The 21,141-nt window shown below is 39.0% G+C and overlaps 1 protein-coding gene and 1 pseudogene across 1 annotated transcript; both read right to left on the bottom strand.

Annotated features, from left to right (window-relative positions):
* Positions 1 to 10,479: 10,479 nt before the first annotated feature.
* LOC147368269 (olfactory receptor 7A5-like) lies at positions 10,480 to 11,424 on the bottom strand (annotated as a pseudogene).
* Positions 11,425 to 18,255: 6,831 nt separating this feature from the next.
* Positions 18,256 to 19,203, bottom strand: LOC147368268 (olfactory receptor-like protein OLF4). The gene has a single exon (XM_086413441.1). It carries the CDS (start codon positions 19,201 to 19,203, stop codon positions 18,256 to 18,258), a length of 948 nt encoding a protein of 315 aa, XP_086269567.1.
* Positions 19,204 to 21,141: the final 1,938 nt, after the last annotated feature.

Below are 21,141 nucleotides of genomic sequence, written 5' to 3'. Positions count from 1 at the left end.
AACAGTTGAACTCAACTTGGTGACCAAACAACAACAACAACAACATACAATCCCCACAAATGTGTGTGTGTATATATATATACACACACACAAAGAACGACTTGCCATTCAACTTTTGTTAAAAAAGAAAGAAAGAAAGAATATACAATGGAGAAAAGACAATCTCTTTAACAAGTGGTACTGGGAAAATTGGTCAACCACTTGTAAAAGAAGGAAACTAGAATACGTTCTAACACCATACACAAAAATAAACTCAAAATGGATTAAAGATCTAAATGTAAGACCAGAAACTATAAAACTCTTAGAGGAGAACATAGGCAAAACACTCTCCGACATAAATCACAGCAGGATCCTCTATGACCCACCTCCCAGAATATTGGAAATAAAAGCAAAAATAAACAAATAGAACCTAATTAAACTTAAAAGCTTCTGCACAACAAAAGAAACTATAAGCAAGGTGAAAAGACAACCTTTAGACTGGGAGAAAATAATAGAAAATGAAGCAACTGACAAACAACTAATCTCAAAAATATACAAGCACGTCCTAAAGCTCAATTCCAGAAAAATAAATAACCCAATCAAAAAATGGGCCAAAGAACTAAATAGACATTTCTCCAAAGAAGACATACAGATGGTTAACAAACACATGAAGAGATGCTTAACATCACTCATTATCAGAGAAATGCAAATCCAAACCACTATGAGGTACCATTTCACGCCAGTCAGAATGGCTGTGATCCAAAAGTCTACAAGCAATAAATGCTGGAAAGGGTGTGGAGAAAAGGGAACCCTCTTACACTGTTGGTGGGAATGCAAAGTAGTACAGCCACTATGGAGAACAGTGTGGAGATTCCTTAAGAAACTGGAAATAGAACTGCCTTATGACCCAGCAATCCCACTGCTGGGCATGAACACCGAGGAAACCAGAATTGAAAGAGACACATGTACCCCAATGTTCATTGCAGCACTGTTTATAATAGCCAGGACATGGAAGCAACCTAGATGTCCATCAGCAGATGAATGAATAAGAAAGCTGTGGTACATTTACACAGTGGAATATTACGCAGCCATTAAAAAGAAAACATTTGAATCAGTTCTAATGAGGTGGATGAAACTGGAGCTGATTATACAGAGTGAAGTAAGCCAGAAAGAAAAACATTAATACAGTATACTAATGCATATATATGGAATTTAGAAAGATGGTAACAATAACCCTGTAAGCAAGACAGCAAAAAAGACACAGTTTATAGAACAGTCTTTTCGACTCTGGGAGAGGGAGAGGGTGGGATGATTTGGGAGGATGGCATTGAAACATGTATAATATCATATAAGAAATGAATCGCCAGTCCAGGTTCAATGCAGGATACAGGATGCTTGGGGCTGGTGCACTGGGATGACCCAGAGGGATGGTATGGGGAGGGAGATGGGAGGGGGGTTCAGGATGGGGAACACGTGTACACTCGTGGAAGATGCATGTTGATATATGGCAAAACCAATACAATATTGTAAAGTAATTAGCCTCCAGTTAAAATAAATAAATTTTTAAAAAAAAGAAAGAAAAGGAAAAACAATTTCTTCTTTCAAAGGATTCAATTAAAAATAAAAAATAAGTGACAGCACTTTATAAAACAGAAGAATTGTAGAGACATGTTTAAATAGAAAAACACTGAATGACTAACAAATCATCAACTGTATTCAACCTCACAGGTAATATAATAATTAAAAAGTTAACCTCATTATCATATATCTTTTCACCTATGTAACTAAGTTTGTTTTTTAGTTTTTCCCCTTACATGAATACCTAGCGTGAGAGAAGGTACTGCAATTTGTGTGTTTATTGCACAAGTATTGCAAGCATGTCTTTGCAAACAGTCCTAGGTACAGATCTTTCTCCTGCATGTAGAAACCGAGTCTAATATGCCCCATCTTACAATAAAAAGAAATGCTGTCACTTCACTGTGTGTCCCACCACAGGTAATATCCTGTGTCTCCCATTTCCTCTTCTATTGGGCTTCCAGCAGATTTAATTGTCAAAACCGACATCCTTGTTTCCAAGTGCAATGGTCACTTTTTTTACATCATAAATAAATGCATTATTATGAAGAGCAGCAAACAACCACAGAGACCTCTGCATCTGGGCTATGCTCGATTGGTCCTCAGGTGACCTTAGGTACACGTTCCTGGCTTCCATCCCATCTAATCCTCCCCTCCAGTGTCTATGGGGCTCTCAGACTCACCTGCTTGGGAACTCTGGGTAGATGATTTTTCTGTGAAGGTCAAAATTTCTCCCTAATTAATTGACAAGGCAGATCAAAGTTTTATCCTCAAACAAGAAAACAGGAAAGGATAAAAATCAAGCATTAGTCTCCCAGCCAGATGTAGGACTGCAAAAGTAAATAACCACATCCTATGCAATCAAAGAGGCACAGGCTGAGGGACTGTGGCAGAGGAAATGTTTTCAGCTTCCTGTGTCAGTCCATTAGGCATGTTTTCCTCTTGTTAATTCAGCTTCTAAGTACACTATTTCCCTTAGAGACACTGATCTGGATAGAATTTTTTTTTCCTGCTGATTCTGTTCCTACGAGACTGCATTATAAGTTAGGTGAATTCAGTTTTTATAGTTCCTTTGACTTTACCTCTCCTCCTCCCAAAGTGCTAAGCCTCCCAAGACTTCATCACATCCCTGAGTTCAAATTATCTCATTAATATAATATGGATAATTTGCCTCAACTAGGTCCCCAGGGCCTTCAAAGCTTTGGTTTTTGTTGGGAACACAACCCCTGAAACCTCTGAATATGACTATTCCCTTCTTCAAAAGGGGATAACTTTTCTCCTTTAATATAAAACTTGGATATTATAATCCTTGGTTTCATGAAAGTTTTTGCAAAGCCAATAAGGATTCCCTACTCATATCAGGAGTTAATAGCTGTCATTTAAGAGTCCTCAGTATAAAATATTTGTAACTATGAAAGACATATATAGACATTGTTATGCACCACTAGCTTAGCTGACTGTCAAATTTAATTTCTACAACAATGTATTCTATGAAGCAATACTTTTATGAACTCCATTCTCCAGTGTAGAAATAGGATTCAGAGGGACTCAGTGTTCTGATTACAAGTGTAAACAAAGTAAGGGATGGAATCTTGACTGGAGTGTGTCATGATGCCTCCAGGTCTCACTCTGAGCAGTGATTCTCAGCCAAGGTGATTTTGCTGCTGGGGATATTTGGTGATGTCTAAAAAGATACTTTGATTGGAGAAGGAAATGGCAACCCACTTCAGTATTCTTGCCTGGAGAATCCCAGGGACGGGGGAGCCTAGTGGGCTGCCTTCTATGGGGTTGCACAGAGTTGGACATGACTGAAGTGACTTAGCAGCAGCAGCAAAAAGATACTTTGACTGTGTGGATCACAATAAACTGTGGAAAATTATGAAAGAGGTACCAGACCACCTGATCAGCCTCTTGAGAAATCTATATGCATGTCAGGAAGCTACAGTTAGAACTGGACATGGAACAACAGACTGGTTCCAAATATGAAAAGGAGTACATCAAGGCTGCATATTGTCACCCTGCTTATTTAACTTATATGCAGAGTACATCATGAGAAACACTAGGCTAAAAGAAGCACAAGCTGGAATCAAGATTGCCAGGAGAAATATCAATAAACTCAGATATGCAGATGACACCCTTATGGCAGAAAGTGAAGAGGAATTCAAAAGCCCCTTGATGAAAGTGAAAGAGGAGAGTGAAAAAATTGGCTTAAAGCTCAACATTCAGAAAACTGAGATCATGGCATCTGGCCCCATCACTTCATGGGAACTAGATGGGGAAACATTGGAAACAGTGTCAGACTTTATTTTGGGGGCTCCAAAATCACTGCAGATGGTGACTGCAGCCATGAAATTAAAAGACGCTTACTCCTTGGAAGGAAAGTTATGACCAACCTAGATAGCGTATTCAAAAGCAGAGACATTACTTTGCCAACAAAGGTCCGTCTAGTCAAGGCTATGGTTTTTCCGGTGGTCATGTATGGATGTGAGAGTTGGACTGTGAAGAAAGCTGAGCACTGAAGAATTGATGCTTTTGAACTGTGGTGTTGGAGAAGACTCTTGAGAGTCCCTTATCCAACCAGTCCATCCTAAAGGAGATCAGTACTTGGTGTTCACTGGAAGGACTGATGCTAAAGCTGAAACTCCAATACTTTGGCCACCTCATGTGAAAAACTGACTCATTGGAAAAGACCGTGATGCTGGGAGGGATTGAGGACAGGAGGAGAAGGGGACAACAGAGGATGAGATGGTTGGATGGCAACACCAACTCGATGCACATGAGTTTGGGTGAACTCCAGGAGTTGGTGATGGACAGGGAGGCCTGGCGTGCTGCGATACATGGGGTCACAAATCAGACACGACTGAGCGACTGAACTGAACTGAAAAAGCTACTACTTATCTCCTATATCCCACAGGACAGAATCCCGAAGAAGTAATGTTCCTGCCCCAAATGCCAACAGTAAGAAAACCTATTCTAGACCAGAGCTCCAATAAGCTCATTATACATACAAATCATCAAGGTTTGTGGTTCAAATGCAAATTATGGTTCATTGGGTCTCTCGCAGACACAGGAACTGCCTTTCAAACAAGTTCTTAGGTATTGATGAACTTGTAGGTCTTGGTCTGTGGATCACAGTTTGAGTATCACAACAGTAGTCCTGCGTTAGTCAAGTATACACAGTTTCAGTCTCCTCCACCAAGGATGTTTATGTAACTTTGAAAGATATATGTGTTTTTTTGTGTTTTTTTTTTCATTTTTTATTTTTTTTACTTTACAATATTGTATTGGTTCTGCCATACATCAACATGCCTCTGCCACGGGTGTACACGTGTTCCCCATCCTGAACCCTCCTCCCACCTCCCTCCCCATACCATCCCTCTGGGTCATCCCAGTGCACCAGCCCCAAGCTTCCTGTATCCTGCATCGAACCTGGACTGGCGATATTTTTCTTATATGATATTATGGCCTATTATACAGAGTGAAGTAAGCCAGAAAGAAAAACACCAATACAGTATACTAACAAATATATATGGAATTTAGAAAGATGGTAACATCAACCCTGTATGCGAGACAGCAAAAGATATGTTTTTTTCTCATTAATTTTATAGGTCATGATAAATTATGTATTAGATCACTGAAATATAATAGCTCTTGAGTAACCTGAAATAAAATATATGTTAAGAAGGCTTTGTAGCAGGCAGAATGTGAGTGAGTGAAAGTCACTCAGTCATGTCCGACTCCTATACAGTCCATGTAATTCTCTAAGCCAAAATACTGGAGTGGGTAGCCTTTCCCTTCACCAGGGGATCTTCCCAAACCAGGGATCAAACCCAGGTCTCCAGCACTGCAGGCTGATTCTTTACCAGCTGAGCTACCAGGGAAACCCCATAAGATATCTCTAGTTAAAAGCAAAAGAATTTGTTCCACAACTTCAGAAAAGATAGTTGCTTTCAAAAAATGGGTTTAATCACAAAAATAAAATAATACAAATTAGGATAGTTGGATATGAAATAAGATAGAAATATGCATAATATCTATTCCTTACTACTAAAGATGAACATTCCATGTTTAAAAGTAATAAGGGGAACACAATGTGACCAACTGATAGTTTTGACTAAACACAATTTATAAACTCTCACACATCCCCATTAATGGAACTATACCTACATAGAAGAATTAAATGACAAACTACAAACTTGATGAAAAAATTCCTAATTTTTGAAAGAATGAAAAAACAAAAAAAAAGACATTCAGATTCCAAGACACAAAGCAAAATTCTTGCAAAGACAATTTGCATATAGAAAGTGAATGGCTAACAAACCAAACATCTGTTTTGGTGGTGTTGTTCTGTTGTTAAGTCGTGTCCAGCTCTTTTGGAACTCCATGGACTGTAGCCCATAAGGCTCCTCTGTCCATGGGATTCTCCAGGCAAGAATACTGTAGTGTGTTGCCATTCCATTCTCCAAGGGATCTTCCTGGACCAGGGGTTGAACCCACGTCTCCTGCATTGGCAAGCGGATTCTTTACCATTGTGCCACCAGGGAAGGCTTAGGCATCCTGTAATGAAATAATTACCAAGTAATACTCCTTGACATACCTCTTCGTGCATATTCCATACAATGCTCTTTTTCATGGGAATATCAAGTTGGTAGGCAATACTGTGAAATATGTGTCCCAAATACTGCAGTTGTAACATAGCATCTACCTCCATGGGTCTGGATTCTTCTCATAAATACAGGACATGTTGAAATATTGAGCTTGAAAAAAAAATCTAAATACCCTGCCTTCAATGCTTACACCTCCAAACCTAATACTCTGCTTTCCTACTCCCATGAACTGCAAAACTCCTCAGATATGTTCTGTTTTTGCCAGAGCCACTTTATTCCTTCCATTCCTTATTCATTCTCATCCAACTGGAATTTCATTCCCATCACTCATTTGTCAACAATGATACTTGTATTACTGAGTCAGCAGACAATAATCTTTTCATATATTAAATCAATCAATTTTAAATGTATTAGTCAACCTAGGAAAAAAAATGTGGTAATCTCTTGGCTCTGGGTTAGGCTGCTTAAGTTCTCAGGTAGCCAGATTTATGACTTGAAAACCAGGAAGCGTGTCCTGTCTGCCTAAGATTGTAGAGGAGATATTCGTAACTCCCTGTGTCTGCTCATTAGGCACTGCTTTCACTGTTACTCTCACCTCTGCTCACATCATTGTCCTCAGGGCCACTAGTATGGATGGAAAGAGTTTGTTTTTGTTTTGTTTTCCTGCTGAGACTCTGTTCCTTGGAGCCCACATTGAAAGACAGGTGAATCCAGTCTTTATTACTCTTTCTCCATGAACTTTCCTGCCTCCCAGAGTTTTGGCTTCACTGCTATGCTGTGCTGCACTTAGTCACTCAGTCATGTCTGACTCTTTGTGACCTGTAGTCCTCCAGGCCCCTCTGTCCATGGGGATTTCCCAGCTTATTGCAATACTGAGTTAATGGTTTCCCCAAATCTGAAACTGTGGAACCTTTGTTGACCAGGTTCCAAGGATCTCCAAAATATTGTCCTGTGGTGGGAAAGTCTCCTGAGATTTCTAGTAAATTGGGAGTCCCTTCGTCAACAAGAGATAGAAGTATGTTCCTTTGATATAAATACATGACTAGTATGATCATTGGCTTCATGATGATTTTAATAAGTCAACTAGGACATTCATGTTAATGATACAAGTTAAGAAGTGTCATTTAGTGCTTCATTTTTTTTAATGTCAGTTAGATGATATGTCTCCATCTAATGGTGCACCATGCACTGAGCTTGGAATCTTATATGGGTTGTCTTATTTTATTTTCATGAAACTTTATTTTCTGATGTTTGCACTATGATGTATTAATAGTTCATTCTACACTTGCATAAATGTGACTCAAAAGAGTGAAAGGATCTACCTAAGGTTATGAACAGTCCATTTGACTGAAGAGGTATCTGAAAGTGAAAGTTGCTCAGCCGTATCTGACTCTTTGCAACCCCATAGACTATACAGTCCATTGAATTCTCCAGGCTAGAATACTGGAGTGGGTAACCTTTCCCTTATCCAGGGGATCTTCCCAATCCAGAAATCAAACCAGGGTCTCCTGCACTGCAGGTGGATTCTTTACCAGTTGAGCTACTGCTACTGCTAAGTCACTTCAGTTGTGTCTGACTCTGTGTGACCCCACAGACAGCAGCCCACCAGGCTCCCCTGTCCCTGGGATTCTCCAGGCAAGAACACTGGAGTGGGTTGCCATTTCCTTCTCCAAGAACAAAAGATGCCTCCCCTCTAAGTATTGCTCAACAACACTATGTTTTAAGAGTTACACTGTTGCAGGGAGGAAGCCAATCCTGACTCCATGTTGGAAATGGTTTCTTTGACTTGCTTCTATTATTATGATCATACTTAATGGCTTGGCTGGAGGACCCTGGCCCTGTGCTTGCCTATAAACTAAAATGCCTTTGTTCAGAACCCTGTCCACCTGCAGATGGCAGAAGGGAGAAATTAACACATCCCCTGACTGAAGCTTGCCATTCTGAAAGATGTTTGCAAGACTAACAGTCTTTTTACTTTGCTTCCTCACCTCCCCCACATCTGTGATCTATAAAAGAACCTGGCATCCAGACCCTGTAAGATGGTTATTTTGAGGCACCAGCCTGCCATCTTCTCCATCAGCTGCTTTCCAGATAAAGTCCTTCCTTGTCTCAACAGCTCATCTCTGGGATTCACTGCCCTGTCGTGTGGCAAGCAAAATGAACTTGGACTCAGTAACAAAACTAGTTGATGGTCTAGATTCTAATTGTGCTGATATTAAAATGTATTTAATAGTCAATGTATAGCTATAAGAGTAAGACAATCTCACTGAAATCTGTCTTCTGCCCCGTCACGCCCTCCTGAAGCACACCACTCATATATAGACTACTTAAACTCCCTGGGGACACACAAAGCGATTTAGTCAAAAAAGCATAGCTCTCGCCTGTGGGTCAAGACTGACCTAGATATGCAACAAAGTCAGTACTGAACTTCCATGGGTAAGAGGCAAACGGATCCCCACACCCTGAAGCATCAACATACAGCTGCAGTACCCTTATTCAACAGACAATAGTATTTTCATGGATATTAAGAAGAAAATGGTACAAGGTGGACAAAGTATCACACTAAAGTTAAGCTTTAAATAAATATTTGCCAAAAGGACTTCCATACTGTTTCAAGTATTAACTTGAGTATTGATGTGCTTTAAAAAGCAAACAGACAATAACAAAACAAATCAAGAAGGGATCAAAACATAAAATTCTGAAATGAAACCTGAATCTAAAGAAAATAATACAGTGGAGCTGGATTCAACTTAGGTTAATTAAATAATTATCATTGTTACAATATGAAGTGACAGCAACCATCACAATGTTAATAAGTGAAAAATTTAAGACAACTGTACAAGAACAAACAGGTAATTTTAACATATCTTTACATAAAGTGGCAGAGTCAGATGATATCCATTACAGCTAACCTTTGCACAGAACAACAGTTAGGTGCTCTGACCCTCCGTGGGACCTCAAAACTGCAAAATACACATATTCTTCAATGAAGATCTGTATGTCTTCCTTGGGAAAATGCCTATTGAATATTTTCAGCCTACTTTTAATAGATTATTTGTTTTTTTAATATTAAGTTGATTCAATCCTTTATATTTTTGGATAGCAATCCCTTATTGGATACATACATTATAAATATATTTTCCCATGGATAGTTTGTTTTATTGGTGCTTTCCTTCATTGTGCAAACAAATATACTCCATTTGTTTATTTTTATTTCCCTTGCCTGGAGAGATATATACAAAAACATTGCTAAGATTACTCTCAAAGAAGAATCACCTATGGTTTCTTGCAGCTTATTGAATAACTTCATGACATTTTCTTGAATTCTCTATTTGTTTGATAACAATCTTCCATGACATTAAGATTGGTTTCTGGAAAATTATCATTTTATATTTTCAAATTTTTTTAGAGTATAGTTGACTTACAGAGTTATTAGATCCTCCTGTACAGCAAAATGTATCAGTTACATATATATATATATATATATATATATGTACACACACACACACACACACACACAATATGTCATGTGAAAGATCTTTTGGCCAAAACAGACCATGTGTGTGTGTGTGTGTGTGTGTGTGTGTGTGTATATATATATATTATATGTACATGTATGTGTGTGTGTGTGTGTGTGTGAGTGTGTATATTGGAGAAGGAAATGGCAACCCACTCCAGTATTCTTTCCTGGAGAATCCCATGGACAGAGGAGTCTGGCGGGCTACAGTCCATGGAATCACAAGGGTTGGACACGACTTAGCAACTAAACCACCACCATGTATGTCTGTATATAGAAAGGGTCACAAGTTGACACTTGAACAAGAAAATTAAGGGTTCTGACTCTTCATGGTCAGAAATCCTCCTGTAACTTGACAGTTATTTTTCTATATCACTGACACAACCAACTGTAATAAAAATAATATAAATCATCTTGGTTGTTAAGTGTATTTTTAAATGAATAATGCAACTCATAACTATTACTTCAGGGAAATAGAAAAATTACTTGAGATGACTGTCATTTAAGAAGTAATAATTCTTAATAAATCTATGACGCCCCAACAAATAATGCAATCTATAAACATTTTTGACCCAAAGGTAGGAAAATTTTGAAGAAGGAAAAAACAAAATGGCCTATGTATAAGACTGTGGGAAAAGCTTAATAAAGAGAGTTCCTAAAATTGCATAAAGATGCTGAATCCAAAGATGAAAAGAAAAATGGAAATCCTGGGAAACAAGTAGAAGGAGAAAATTTTATTCCACTATGATCAAAGAATCACTAATTCTGGTTCAGAGGCTTTGAGCTGTGCAATCCAGGGTACTAGGGTATTTGGTCTTTTAAAGTTGGCATGAAGTAGAATCTCTTCAGAGCCCCCTTTATATCTTGATTTCTCAGACTGTAGATAAAGGCATTAAGCAGGGGTGTGACCACCGTGTGCATCACCGAGGCGATTGTACTTGAATGTGAGGTGTGGGTAGCACCAGAGCTAAGGTACACTCCTAAGGCTATAAAATAAAATAAGGAGACAACCAAGAGGTGGGACACACAGGTAGAAAATGCTTTATACTTTCCCTGAGCTGATATGATTTTACATATGCAGGAAACTATTTTAGAATAAGAGTTTAGGATACCAGCAAAAGGACCACCACCCATCAGGACAGCTGCAAAATACATCACTGTGTTATTAAGAAAGTTGTCAGAACAGGCAAGTTGTACCACCTCAAGGAGTTCACAGAAAAAGTGGGGGATTTGTAGAACTGGACAGAAGGACAATTGCAGCACCATTAAGCTATGTAGCAAGGGATACAAGGCAATCAGCACCCAGGATATCAGAACCAGCAATACAGAGATGGGAGGTTATGATGACCATGTAGTACAAAGGTGGCAGATGGCCACATACCGATCATAGGCGATCACACTCAGGAAAATGTCATCTAATTCTGCAAAGAGAATATAAAAATACATCTGGGTAATACAGCCTTCATAGGTGATACCTTTGCTCTGCATCTGGATGTTCCACAGCATCTTTGGGATGGTGGTGGAGGTGACACAGATGTCTACAAAAGACAGGTTGGAGAGGAAGAAGTACATGGGGGTGTGGAGCTGGGATTCTGAGATGACAGCCAAGATGAGAGGTAGGTTTCCAAATACAGTGATCAGGTACATGGTGAGGAAAAGTCCAAATATGAGGGGCTGTAGTGCTGGTTCGTTTGAAAGTCCCAGAAGAAGAAATCCCGAAATTTGTGTGTTGTTGCTTGGTCCCATGGGGTGCAGGTGACTACCAGGAAGAAGAAAAATAACATGACTAATTTTCACACAAACTGGCGTACTTCACATAGCTGAAATACTGCAATTTCTATTTGGCCCTCAAGAAATTGATGTTAATTATTTATAGGTAAGTTCTCTTTGAGGGTGTGTGTGCGGGTGTTCAGTCACTTCAGTCATGTCCAACTCTGTGCAACCCCATGAACTGTAGCCTGCCAGGCTCCTCTGTCCATGGGGTTTCCCCAGAGTGGGTTGAATTCTGGAGTGGGTTGCCATGTCCTCCACCAAGGGTTCTTCAGAACCTAGGGATTGAGTCGGCATCTCCTACCCAGTTCCTGCAATGCAGGAGGATTCTTTAGCACTGAGTCACCCTGGGAGCCCCTTTGAGTGTATACTCCATTTCATCTCTGACTAGAAATGTTTGTCCGATTCTCATCAGATTTGCAAAGAGGTCATACATCTAGAGCTTAATTTAGTGCTGACCATGTTCCAAGTACACGGAGCCAATAAGCATACTGTTTAAAAATAAATAAATAAGACTCTCATGATCCAAGGAGGGTGAATGAGGATATTCAAATAAAATGTGATAGAATATGTCAGAATGTGATAGATGCTATGAAGAAAACAAAGCCAGGTATAAGAGAGAGAGTGGTAGGAGGTGTTACTTTGTCCCGAGTGTTCAGGGAAGACCAGGGAATGAGTGAGATGATGTTTGAATACTTTCCTCCAGAAAGAGAGATAAGGAGCTAATGAGATGTCAGGAAAACTGTGAGCCTGCTACAGGGAGCTGCAAAGGACCTGAGGAAGATGCTTGTTCCATGTGTTCAAATGAAAACAAGGGAGCCAGTGGGGCAGAGGAATAATCAAGGGGGGAGTGATTAGAGATGGTGTCAGGGATGCTGAGGAGCAAGGTGGCCTCCCTGCTACAGTTGACACTTCAGCACATAGAGAATCCCTCTTCCATGTGGTTCCTTGCACCTTATGAATTTAGTTGTAAAACCATCCTATGAATTATTCAGATACCCTACTTAGTCCCATCAGTTGAGTGAATTATGACTTCTGTATTATAAGTCATCTTAATATATGAGTTCAAGTGCCTCCGCTTTAAGAACCATTTTCCCTTCACAAGGAAGGGCACATACACACACACATATACACACACACTCACAATCGTGTCTTTCTGGTTGTGGTACAACCATCATTGGCTACCCAGATCCACCCTCCTTAGGCTATAAGTGTTTACAGATTGGCTGGTCAGATCAAATTATCATTCTCTGAAAGAATATATAATTGTTACCCAAAAATTCCAGTTTATAAACTTCCCATGAAACAATAAACTTGGAGTTCACTTTTGGTATGGCCAATTTCTGCTTAGTATTTAGAAAAGAATGAAAAGTATGAGAGTGAAAGAAAGAGAGAGAAATGAAATGGACATTTGGACACTAAGGGGAAAAATATCCAATAAGCTCAAATGACCACTGAGACAATGAAATAAAGAAAAGTTTCCCTGCTTCATCAATATTTCAACTCCAGTGACATCTCCTTGATACCCAGAAAAAATAATACAGAAAAATATATTTCTGCCAAGGACATAAACAGTGATATAGATATGACTTGAAAGATCTTACAGTGTGAATATCCTAAGAGGAAAATAAAAAAATTTGAACATAAACTACCAATTTAAAATCAGAAATAGACAAAATACAGCAGAAATTGGACATATTTTATCTGAAGCATATAAAACAGTAGAAGGTTTCTTTTCCTTAAGGACTTTACCTATTTGTTTCCTCCTTTTCATAAATAATACTTACTTTCTAATTATATTGGAAGCATTGTATGCCTTCTATTCCTACTAAAGGGATTTGTCTGGTGGCTCAGAAAGCAAAGAATCTGTTTGTCAATGCAGGAGACAAAGGTTTGATCCCTGGAGTGGGAAGCTCCCTTGGAGAAGGAACTAGCTACCCAGTCCAGTATTCTTGCCTGGGAAATCCCATGGACAGAGGAGCCAGGCAGGCTACAGTCCATGGGGTCGCAAGAGTTGGACACAACTTATTGATGAAACCACCACAACCATACCATCTGAGATTCCAATATTACCATTTAATTGTCAACCTTGATGCTTGCATTTTCACTTCTTTAGTTTTATATCATACATAAGTACATTAATATTAGGAAAACCAGAAAACAACTACAATGACCTCTGGCCTCTGGGCTATGAAAGATTGGTCCTCAGGTGACCTCAACTACACACTCCTGGTTTCCATCCTCTCTAATGCTGCCCTGCAGTGTCTGTGGAGCTCTCAGACTCACCTGCCTACAGATTTTATCACTTCTTCCCTGTAGAAGTCAAAATTCCTCCCTAAATGATTACTGATGCAGACAGAATTTTGTCCCCAAATATGAAAACAGGAAGTGATGAAATCAAGCACTGGCTCCCAGACAGATGTAGAACTTCAAAAGCAAGAACCAGGTCCTCCCCAACCAAAGTGGTAGAAGCTGAGGGACCACAGCAGAGGAGATATTTACAGCTTCCTGTGTAAGCTCATTAGGCATGTTTCCTCTGGTTACTCCAACCTCTAACTACATGATTTCCTTTGGGGACACTTCTGGACAGAATGGATTTTTTTTTTTCTATCTGATTCACTGTTCCTAAGACACTATATTATAAGTTAGGTGAATTCATTTTTTATCACTCCTTCCCCTTTAATTCTCTTGCTTCCAAAGCCCTAAGGTTCCCAGCATGTCATCACATCTCTGAGAACAAATTTTTCTTTAAACTGTAACACTGAGGATTTGTCTTGATTAGGTCCCTCTGATCTTTAATGCTTTGATTTGTGGCAGGGACAGAACAACTGAAATCTCTAAAAATTACTATTCCTCTCTTCAAAAAGGGGGATAACTTTCCCCTTTTTAGTATAAAACCATGGTTATTATACTCCTGGATCCATGACAGTTTCTCCAGGCCAATTAGAAATTTCCCAGTTATATCAGAAGTCAAAAACTATCATTTAGTCTGTCATTACTAAATGTTTGTAATTATAAGAGAGATATTTATATGTTGATATGCACCATAAACTATCATAGCATATTATGTGTGTGTGTGATGTGCTCAGTCTTGTCCAAATCTTTGTAACCCCATGGACTGTAGCCCTCCAGGCTTTGCTGTGCATGGGATTTCCCAGACAAGAATACTGGAGTGGGCTGCCATTTCCTTCTCCAATGGATCTTCCTGACCCAGCAATGGAACCTACAGCTTTTACGTCTCCTGCATTGCCAAGCGGGTTCTTTACTAGGTCCACTATACATACATACTGCGTGTGTGTGTGTGTGAGTGTGCCACAGCCTGCATGGGTGCTTGGGAACATAGCTATGAGTCACAGCAGAGGCTCAGACATGAAGCAATGCCTAAGCAGGGCCATGGTATCCATTACTGATGCCTACATGGGCTTAGCATCAGAAGCAACACCAATCACTGACAACAGCTAGATGCCACAGCCCACACCCCTGTCCATGCCAGAAGCCCATGCATGTCTCAAGTCCCTTGTTTTGTAGGTCCATCCCATGGCAAGCACAGCAGACCAACTGAAGGGACAAAAGAGCTCCGGACACAAAGATGCTTCTGAGCATGAGATGGTCAAACAATGATGGTGCTTATACAGACAGAGTCAGTGTGCATCTCAAGCCCTGCCCAGGCCAACAGGGTCCTTGCCCCACCCTATCTAGAGTGCCACACACTAGCACTTCTTGATCCAGCACTGCTCCCCTCTGGGTCAACAGTGCTGGTACAGGAGTGGGGAAGCACACACTTAGGGGGAACAATGTCAGCTCATATGTGACCCTCAGGGCTTCTGCTTTAGCAACTTGAGACCTGCCTCCCCTCCATTAGGCCAGTAATGGCCACTAAGCTACGGGAAGCCATATCTCATACCTGGCTCAAGCCCTAAACCCTCCATACCTCACATCCAGATGATTGCAACCAGTACACCCTGGAGAAAGTCATGAATTGTGATAACATCAGATCCAGCTCTTCCAACAAAGCCAATGGGCACACATCAATGGTATATGACTGTTCCCACAGAAAGACACCACTTCAAGACTGCAAGGGTTAACTGTGGCAAATAATTTCAGATAGACAGACAAAGATAGAGAAAAGGAAAAGACAGAGAAATTTATCCCAACTGAAAGAGCAACAGATCATGCCTTAAAAAACAACTAATGGCCAGGACATGGAAGCAACCTAGATGTCCATCAGCAGATGAATGGATAAGAAAGCTATGGTACATATACACAATGGAGTATTACTCAGCCATTAAAAAGAATACATTTGAATCAGTTCTAATGAGGTGGATGAAACTGGAGCCTATTATACAGAGTGAAGTAAGCCAGAAGGAAAAACACCAATACAGTATACTAACGCATATATATGGAATTTAGAAAGATGGTAACGATAACCCTGTATACGAGACAGCAAAAGAGACACTGATGTATAGAATAGTCTTATGGACTCAGTGGGAGAGGGAGAGGGTGGGAAGATTTGGGAGAATGGCATTGAAACATGTAAAATATCATGTATGAAACGAGATGCCAGTCCAGGTTCAATGCACGATACTGGATGCTTGGGGCTGGTGCACTGGGACGACCCAGAGGGATGGTATGGGGAGGGAGGAGGGAGGAGGGTTCAGGATGGGGAACACATGTATACCTGTGGTGGATTCATTTTGATATTTGGCAAAACTAATACAATTATGTAAAGTTTAAAAATAAAATAAAATTAATTGAAAAAAAAAACACTACAATTTAAAAAAAACTAATGAAAGAAAAAAAAAAAAAAACAATGTAACAGATTTGGAATTCAATGCATGAGTAAAGATGATATAAAACTCCATTTTCTCAAGCTAAAATGATTCAAGGAATCTTCCAAAAGAAGTTTTACTTTCATTATTCTCCCATTTGCATTTTCAAATAAGTGAAAGACCATAAAATATTTAATTCTGTGAAAAAAAGGACAGGGAACCATAACATAAAAACTAGTTAGAACTGAACACTGCAAGAAACAAAATGAACAAGAACTAGAAATAATTAATAGTATACCAGGTGATATAGAAGAATGCATAAGTTAACTGAAATATAGAATCATGGAAATGAATCAGAAAAGATAAAAACAAATGAAAAATGAGAATAATGTGAAGGGTGTGGGAAGTTTTGAGCCATAAGTTTATCAAATACATTTTGAATACCTTCTCTTTTTCTCTTTTCCTTCCTAGACACTTTAATTATGCCAGTAAGAGCACCAACACTGGCATAATTGAAGTCTCTAGGAAGGAAAAGAGAAAAAGAGAAGGTATTCAAAGTGTATTTGATAAACTTATGGCTCAAAACTTCCCAAACCTGAATAAAAAAGCAAATTCAGGTTCAAGAAGCAAAAAGCACCCCCCCAAAATTATAGCAACAAGGCTCACATCAATATGCATCAATTAAAACTGCAATATTGAAGATATGGCTTTCTAAAAGCAGCATAAGTAAAGCAGTGTCATATAAAAAGGAACCCTGTAAATCTGTCAGCTGATGTTTTTTTCTTTTTTCTTTTTTTTTACATTTTTTTGCAGAAACATTACTTGTCAGATGGAAGAAGTCAGATATACTTAAACTGCTGAGAGGGAAAAACCTGCAAACTAGGGCATTCTACCCAGCAAGATTATCATTTAGAATTGAAGGAGAGATAAGAACTTTTCAGACAAGCAAAGACTAAGATAATTTATCAATTCTAAGCCTACTGTACAAGGAATGATGTAGAATCTTCTCTAAGAAGGAAAAAAAGGCATAACAAGTGGCAAGAAACTATATGAAAGACAAAAATCCCACTAGTAAAGGCACATGTGCAGAAAAGCTGAAGATCAAATCACTTAAGCTAGAATGAAAACCTAATAAGCAAAAAGATTTTCTAAAGTCAATTATATCCACAAATAAGAATTAAAGGGATAAATATGGAGGCCTTAAATATAACAACAAACACACAAATGTAAGTCAGGGAGGGAAAATGCAGTGCTATTTGAAAGTGCAGGAACTTAAAAGACAGCCTGTTTTAAAAAGTAAATAAAGTTGTAGGTCATCATACAAAAACCCACTGTTTACCATATACCATAGAAACATAACTAGATAAACAAAAACTAGAGAGAAAGAAACACAAGCATATTACTTTGTTTTTCAGTCACTTAGTTGTATTCAACTTGTTTCGAATGGACTGCAGCACACCAAGCTTCCCTGTCCTTTATCATCTCCTGGAGCTTTCTCAAAGCACACCACTTTGATAAATAAAATCATCAAATCTTAAGAAACACACAGAAGAAAAAAACAAGAACTAAAAAACCAAAAACAAGTAACACACTGGCAATAAGTAGCACCTATGGATAATCTCTTTGTGTATCAGTAGACTAAATTCTCTAATAAAGAGACATTATTCTTAATAAAGTCTTCATAAATCTATGATACCCCACCAAAGAAAGTGTTGGAAGTCTATTGAATGGCTAAGTCATTTCCAAATAAAATAAGATTTTGAAACAATTAAAAAAAAAAAAAGAAATGAAATTTCCAAACATTTTTTTATCCAAAGGCATGTAAATTGTGGAGTAGGAAAAAATAAAAACTCGGTACATAAGACTGAGAATAAAGCTTAATAAAGAAAGTGCCTAAATTATATAAAGATGCTGAATCCAAAGACAAAAAGAAAATTGGAAATCACAAGTAATACCTACAAGGAGTGAATTTTACTTCACAATAATCAAAGAATCACAATTTCAGGTTCAGAGGCTTTGAGTTATGCAATCCAGGGCACTAGTATAATAGGTCTTTTATACTTGGCATCAAATATAAACTCTTCAGAGCCCCCTTTATATCTTTGTTCCTCAGACTGTAGATGAAGGGATTCAGCATGGGTGTGACCACAGTGTACATCACCGAGGCAATTGTACTTGGATGTGAGCTGTGGGTAGCAGCAGAGCTAAAGTACACTCCTAAGACTGTAAAATAAAATAGGAAGACAACCGAGAGGTGGGACACACAGGTAGAAAATGCTTTATATTTCCCTTGAGCTGATGAAATCTTACATATGCAGGAAACTATTTTAGAGTAAGAGTAAAGGATACCAGAAAAAGGACCAACACCCATCAGTACAGCTGCAAAATACATTACTATGTTATTAAGAAAGTTATCAGAACTGGCAAGTTGTATCATCTGATTGAGTTCACAGAAAAATTGGGGGATTTTCACAGTGGGGCGGAAGGACAATCGCAACACCATTAAACTGTGTAGCAAGGAATACAGGACACTTATAAACCAAGATATTAGAACCAGCGATCCACAGAGCTGGGAACTCATGATGACCATGTAGTGTAGGGGGTGGCAGATGGCCATGTACCGATCATAGGCCATCACAGTCAGGAGAATGTCATCTAATCCTGCAAAGAGAATATAAAAACACATCTGGGTGATACAGCCTTCATACGTGATTACTTTACTCTTGGTCTGGATGTTCCACAGCATCTTTGGGATGGTGGTGGAGGTGAAGCAGATGTCCACAAAGGACAGGTTGGAGAGGAAGAAGTACATGGGGGTGTGCAGGTGATGGTCTGAGCTGACGGCCAGGATGATCAGCAGGTTTCCAAACACAGTGACCAGGTACATGGAGAGGAAAAGCCCGAATATGAAGGGCTGTAGTTTGGGCTCCTTTGAAAGTCCCAGAAGAAGAAATCCTGAAATTTGTGTATTGTTATTTGCTTCCATGGGGTGGAGGTGACTACCAGGAAAAAGGAAAATAATGAAAATTTTAGCTCATACTGCTATAATTCACATAGATGAAAGACCACAATTTCAATTTCTATCTCAAGAATTTGATATTAGTATTTTATTTACAGATAAGTTCTCTTTGAGTGTATGTGTATATGTTTAACGTCTTCAGTCATGTCCAACTCTCTCCAATTCCAAGGACCATAGCATGCCAGCCTCCACTGTCCATGGAATTTCCCAGGAAAGAGTTCTGGAGTGGGTTGCCATCCCCTCCTCCAGGTGACCCTCCCAAACCAGGGATTGAATCCGAGTCTCTTGAAGGGCTATTCCATTGCAGATGAATTCTAAACATCTGAGTCATTGTAGAAGCCCCTTTGAAGGTATGCTTCATTTCATTTCTGATTAGGAATTTTTGCCCCATTCTCATCACATTTGCTAAGAGGTCATATATTCTAGAATTTAAAGGTGATATTCCTTCACTCACTTGAGAAATACATATTTTGTGCTGACCCAGTAGAAAGTGCTGAAAAATAAACCTCTTGCAATCCAAGAACACTGAATGAGTATATTCAAATAAAATACTATAGAATATGTTAGATGTGACAGATGCTATGAAGAAAACAAAACCAGGTATAAAAGAGAGTGGTGGGAGCCGTTATTTTGTTCTGAATGTTCAGGAAAGTCCAGCAAACTAGGTGATGTTTTAACAGATTCCTAAAGAAGAAGAGACAAGGAGCTGGTGTGATGTCAGAAGTGTGTGCCTGGAAGAGGGAGCTGCCAATGCTAAGGACCTGAGGAAGCTGCTTGTTCCACATGTTCAAGTGCAAACAAGGAAGCCAGTGGGGCAGAGGGATAAGCAGGAGGGGGAATGATTAGAGATGGTGTCAGGGATGCTGAGGAACAAGATGGCCTCCTTCTACAGCTGAACCTTCAGTCCACAGAAAATCCCTCCTTCCATGTGTTTCCTTGCACATTATCAGTTTAGCTATAAAACCATCCTGTGAATTAAAAAAGATTCCCTTCTAAGTTCCATCTGTTGACTTAATTTTGACATGTGTATATAAGTCATTTAGCATATGAATCCAGGTGCCTCTGCTTTAAGACCTGTTCTCCATTTCAAGGCATAAGTGTGCATGCACACGCATGCACACACACACACAGACAAATATACCATGTTCTTCTCGGTTGTGTCACTACTATGCATTGGTCACCCAGATTCACTCTCTTTATGTCGTGAATGCTTACAGCTCATCTAGTCAGAATTATATATTCTCCAAAAAAATATATAATTTTTCCCTGAAATTCCCAGTTTGTAAACTTCTCATGGAACAATAAATTGGGGTTCACTTTTGGTATAGCCAATTTCTGCTTGGTATTTAGAAAAGAATGAAAAGTACGAGAGTGAAAGAAACAGAGAGAAATGAAATGGGCATACAGACATTAAGGAAAAATAATATCCAATATACTCAAATGACCCCTGAGACAATGCAATAAAGAAAAGTTTCCTTGCTTCATCAACATTCCACCTCCAGTGACATCTCTTTGATGCACAGAAAAAAAAAAAAAAAGAAATGAACAAAAATACCTTTTGTTCAAGGATGTAAATAATGATACAGTTATGACATGGAACATCTTACAGTTTGAATATCCCAAGATGAAAAGAAACAATTGGAATATAAACTACCAATTAAATATCAGAAATACAAAAAATACAACAGAAGTTAGATATGTATTATATGAGGCATATGAAACAGTAGAAGACTTCCTTTCTAATGGACTTTCCCTATTTGTTTCCTCCTGTTCATAAATAAGATCCTTATACTTACTTTCTTGGAGAAGGTAATGGCACCCCACTCCAGTACTCTTGCCTGGAAAATCCCATGGATGGAGGAGCCTGGTGGGCTGCAGTCCATGGGGTCGCTAAGAGTTGGACAC

The sequence above is a fragment of the Bos grunniens genome, chromosome 7 (genome assembly GCF_055505025.1).
Source record: "Bos grunniens cultivar Pamir isolate PY7600 chromosome 7, Bosgru_T2T1.0, whole genome shotgun sequence".
NCBI lineage: Eukaryota > Metazoa > Chordata > Mammalia > Artiodactyla > Bovidae > Bos > Bos grunniens.
Note: the sequence above shows the minus strand (reverse complement) of the source record. Positions and strands in the feature narration are given on the sequence as shown.

Bases quoted from the DNA above. Each gene is read 5' to 3' on its own strand.
- LOC147368268 (XM_086413441.1), bottom strand. From the start codon at position 19,203: ATGGAAGCAAATAACAATACACAAATTTCAGGATTTCTTCTTCTGGGA.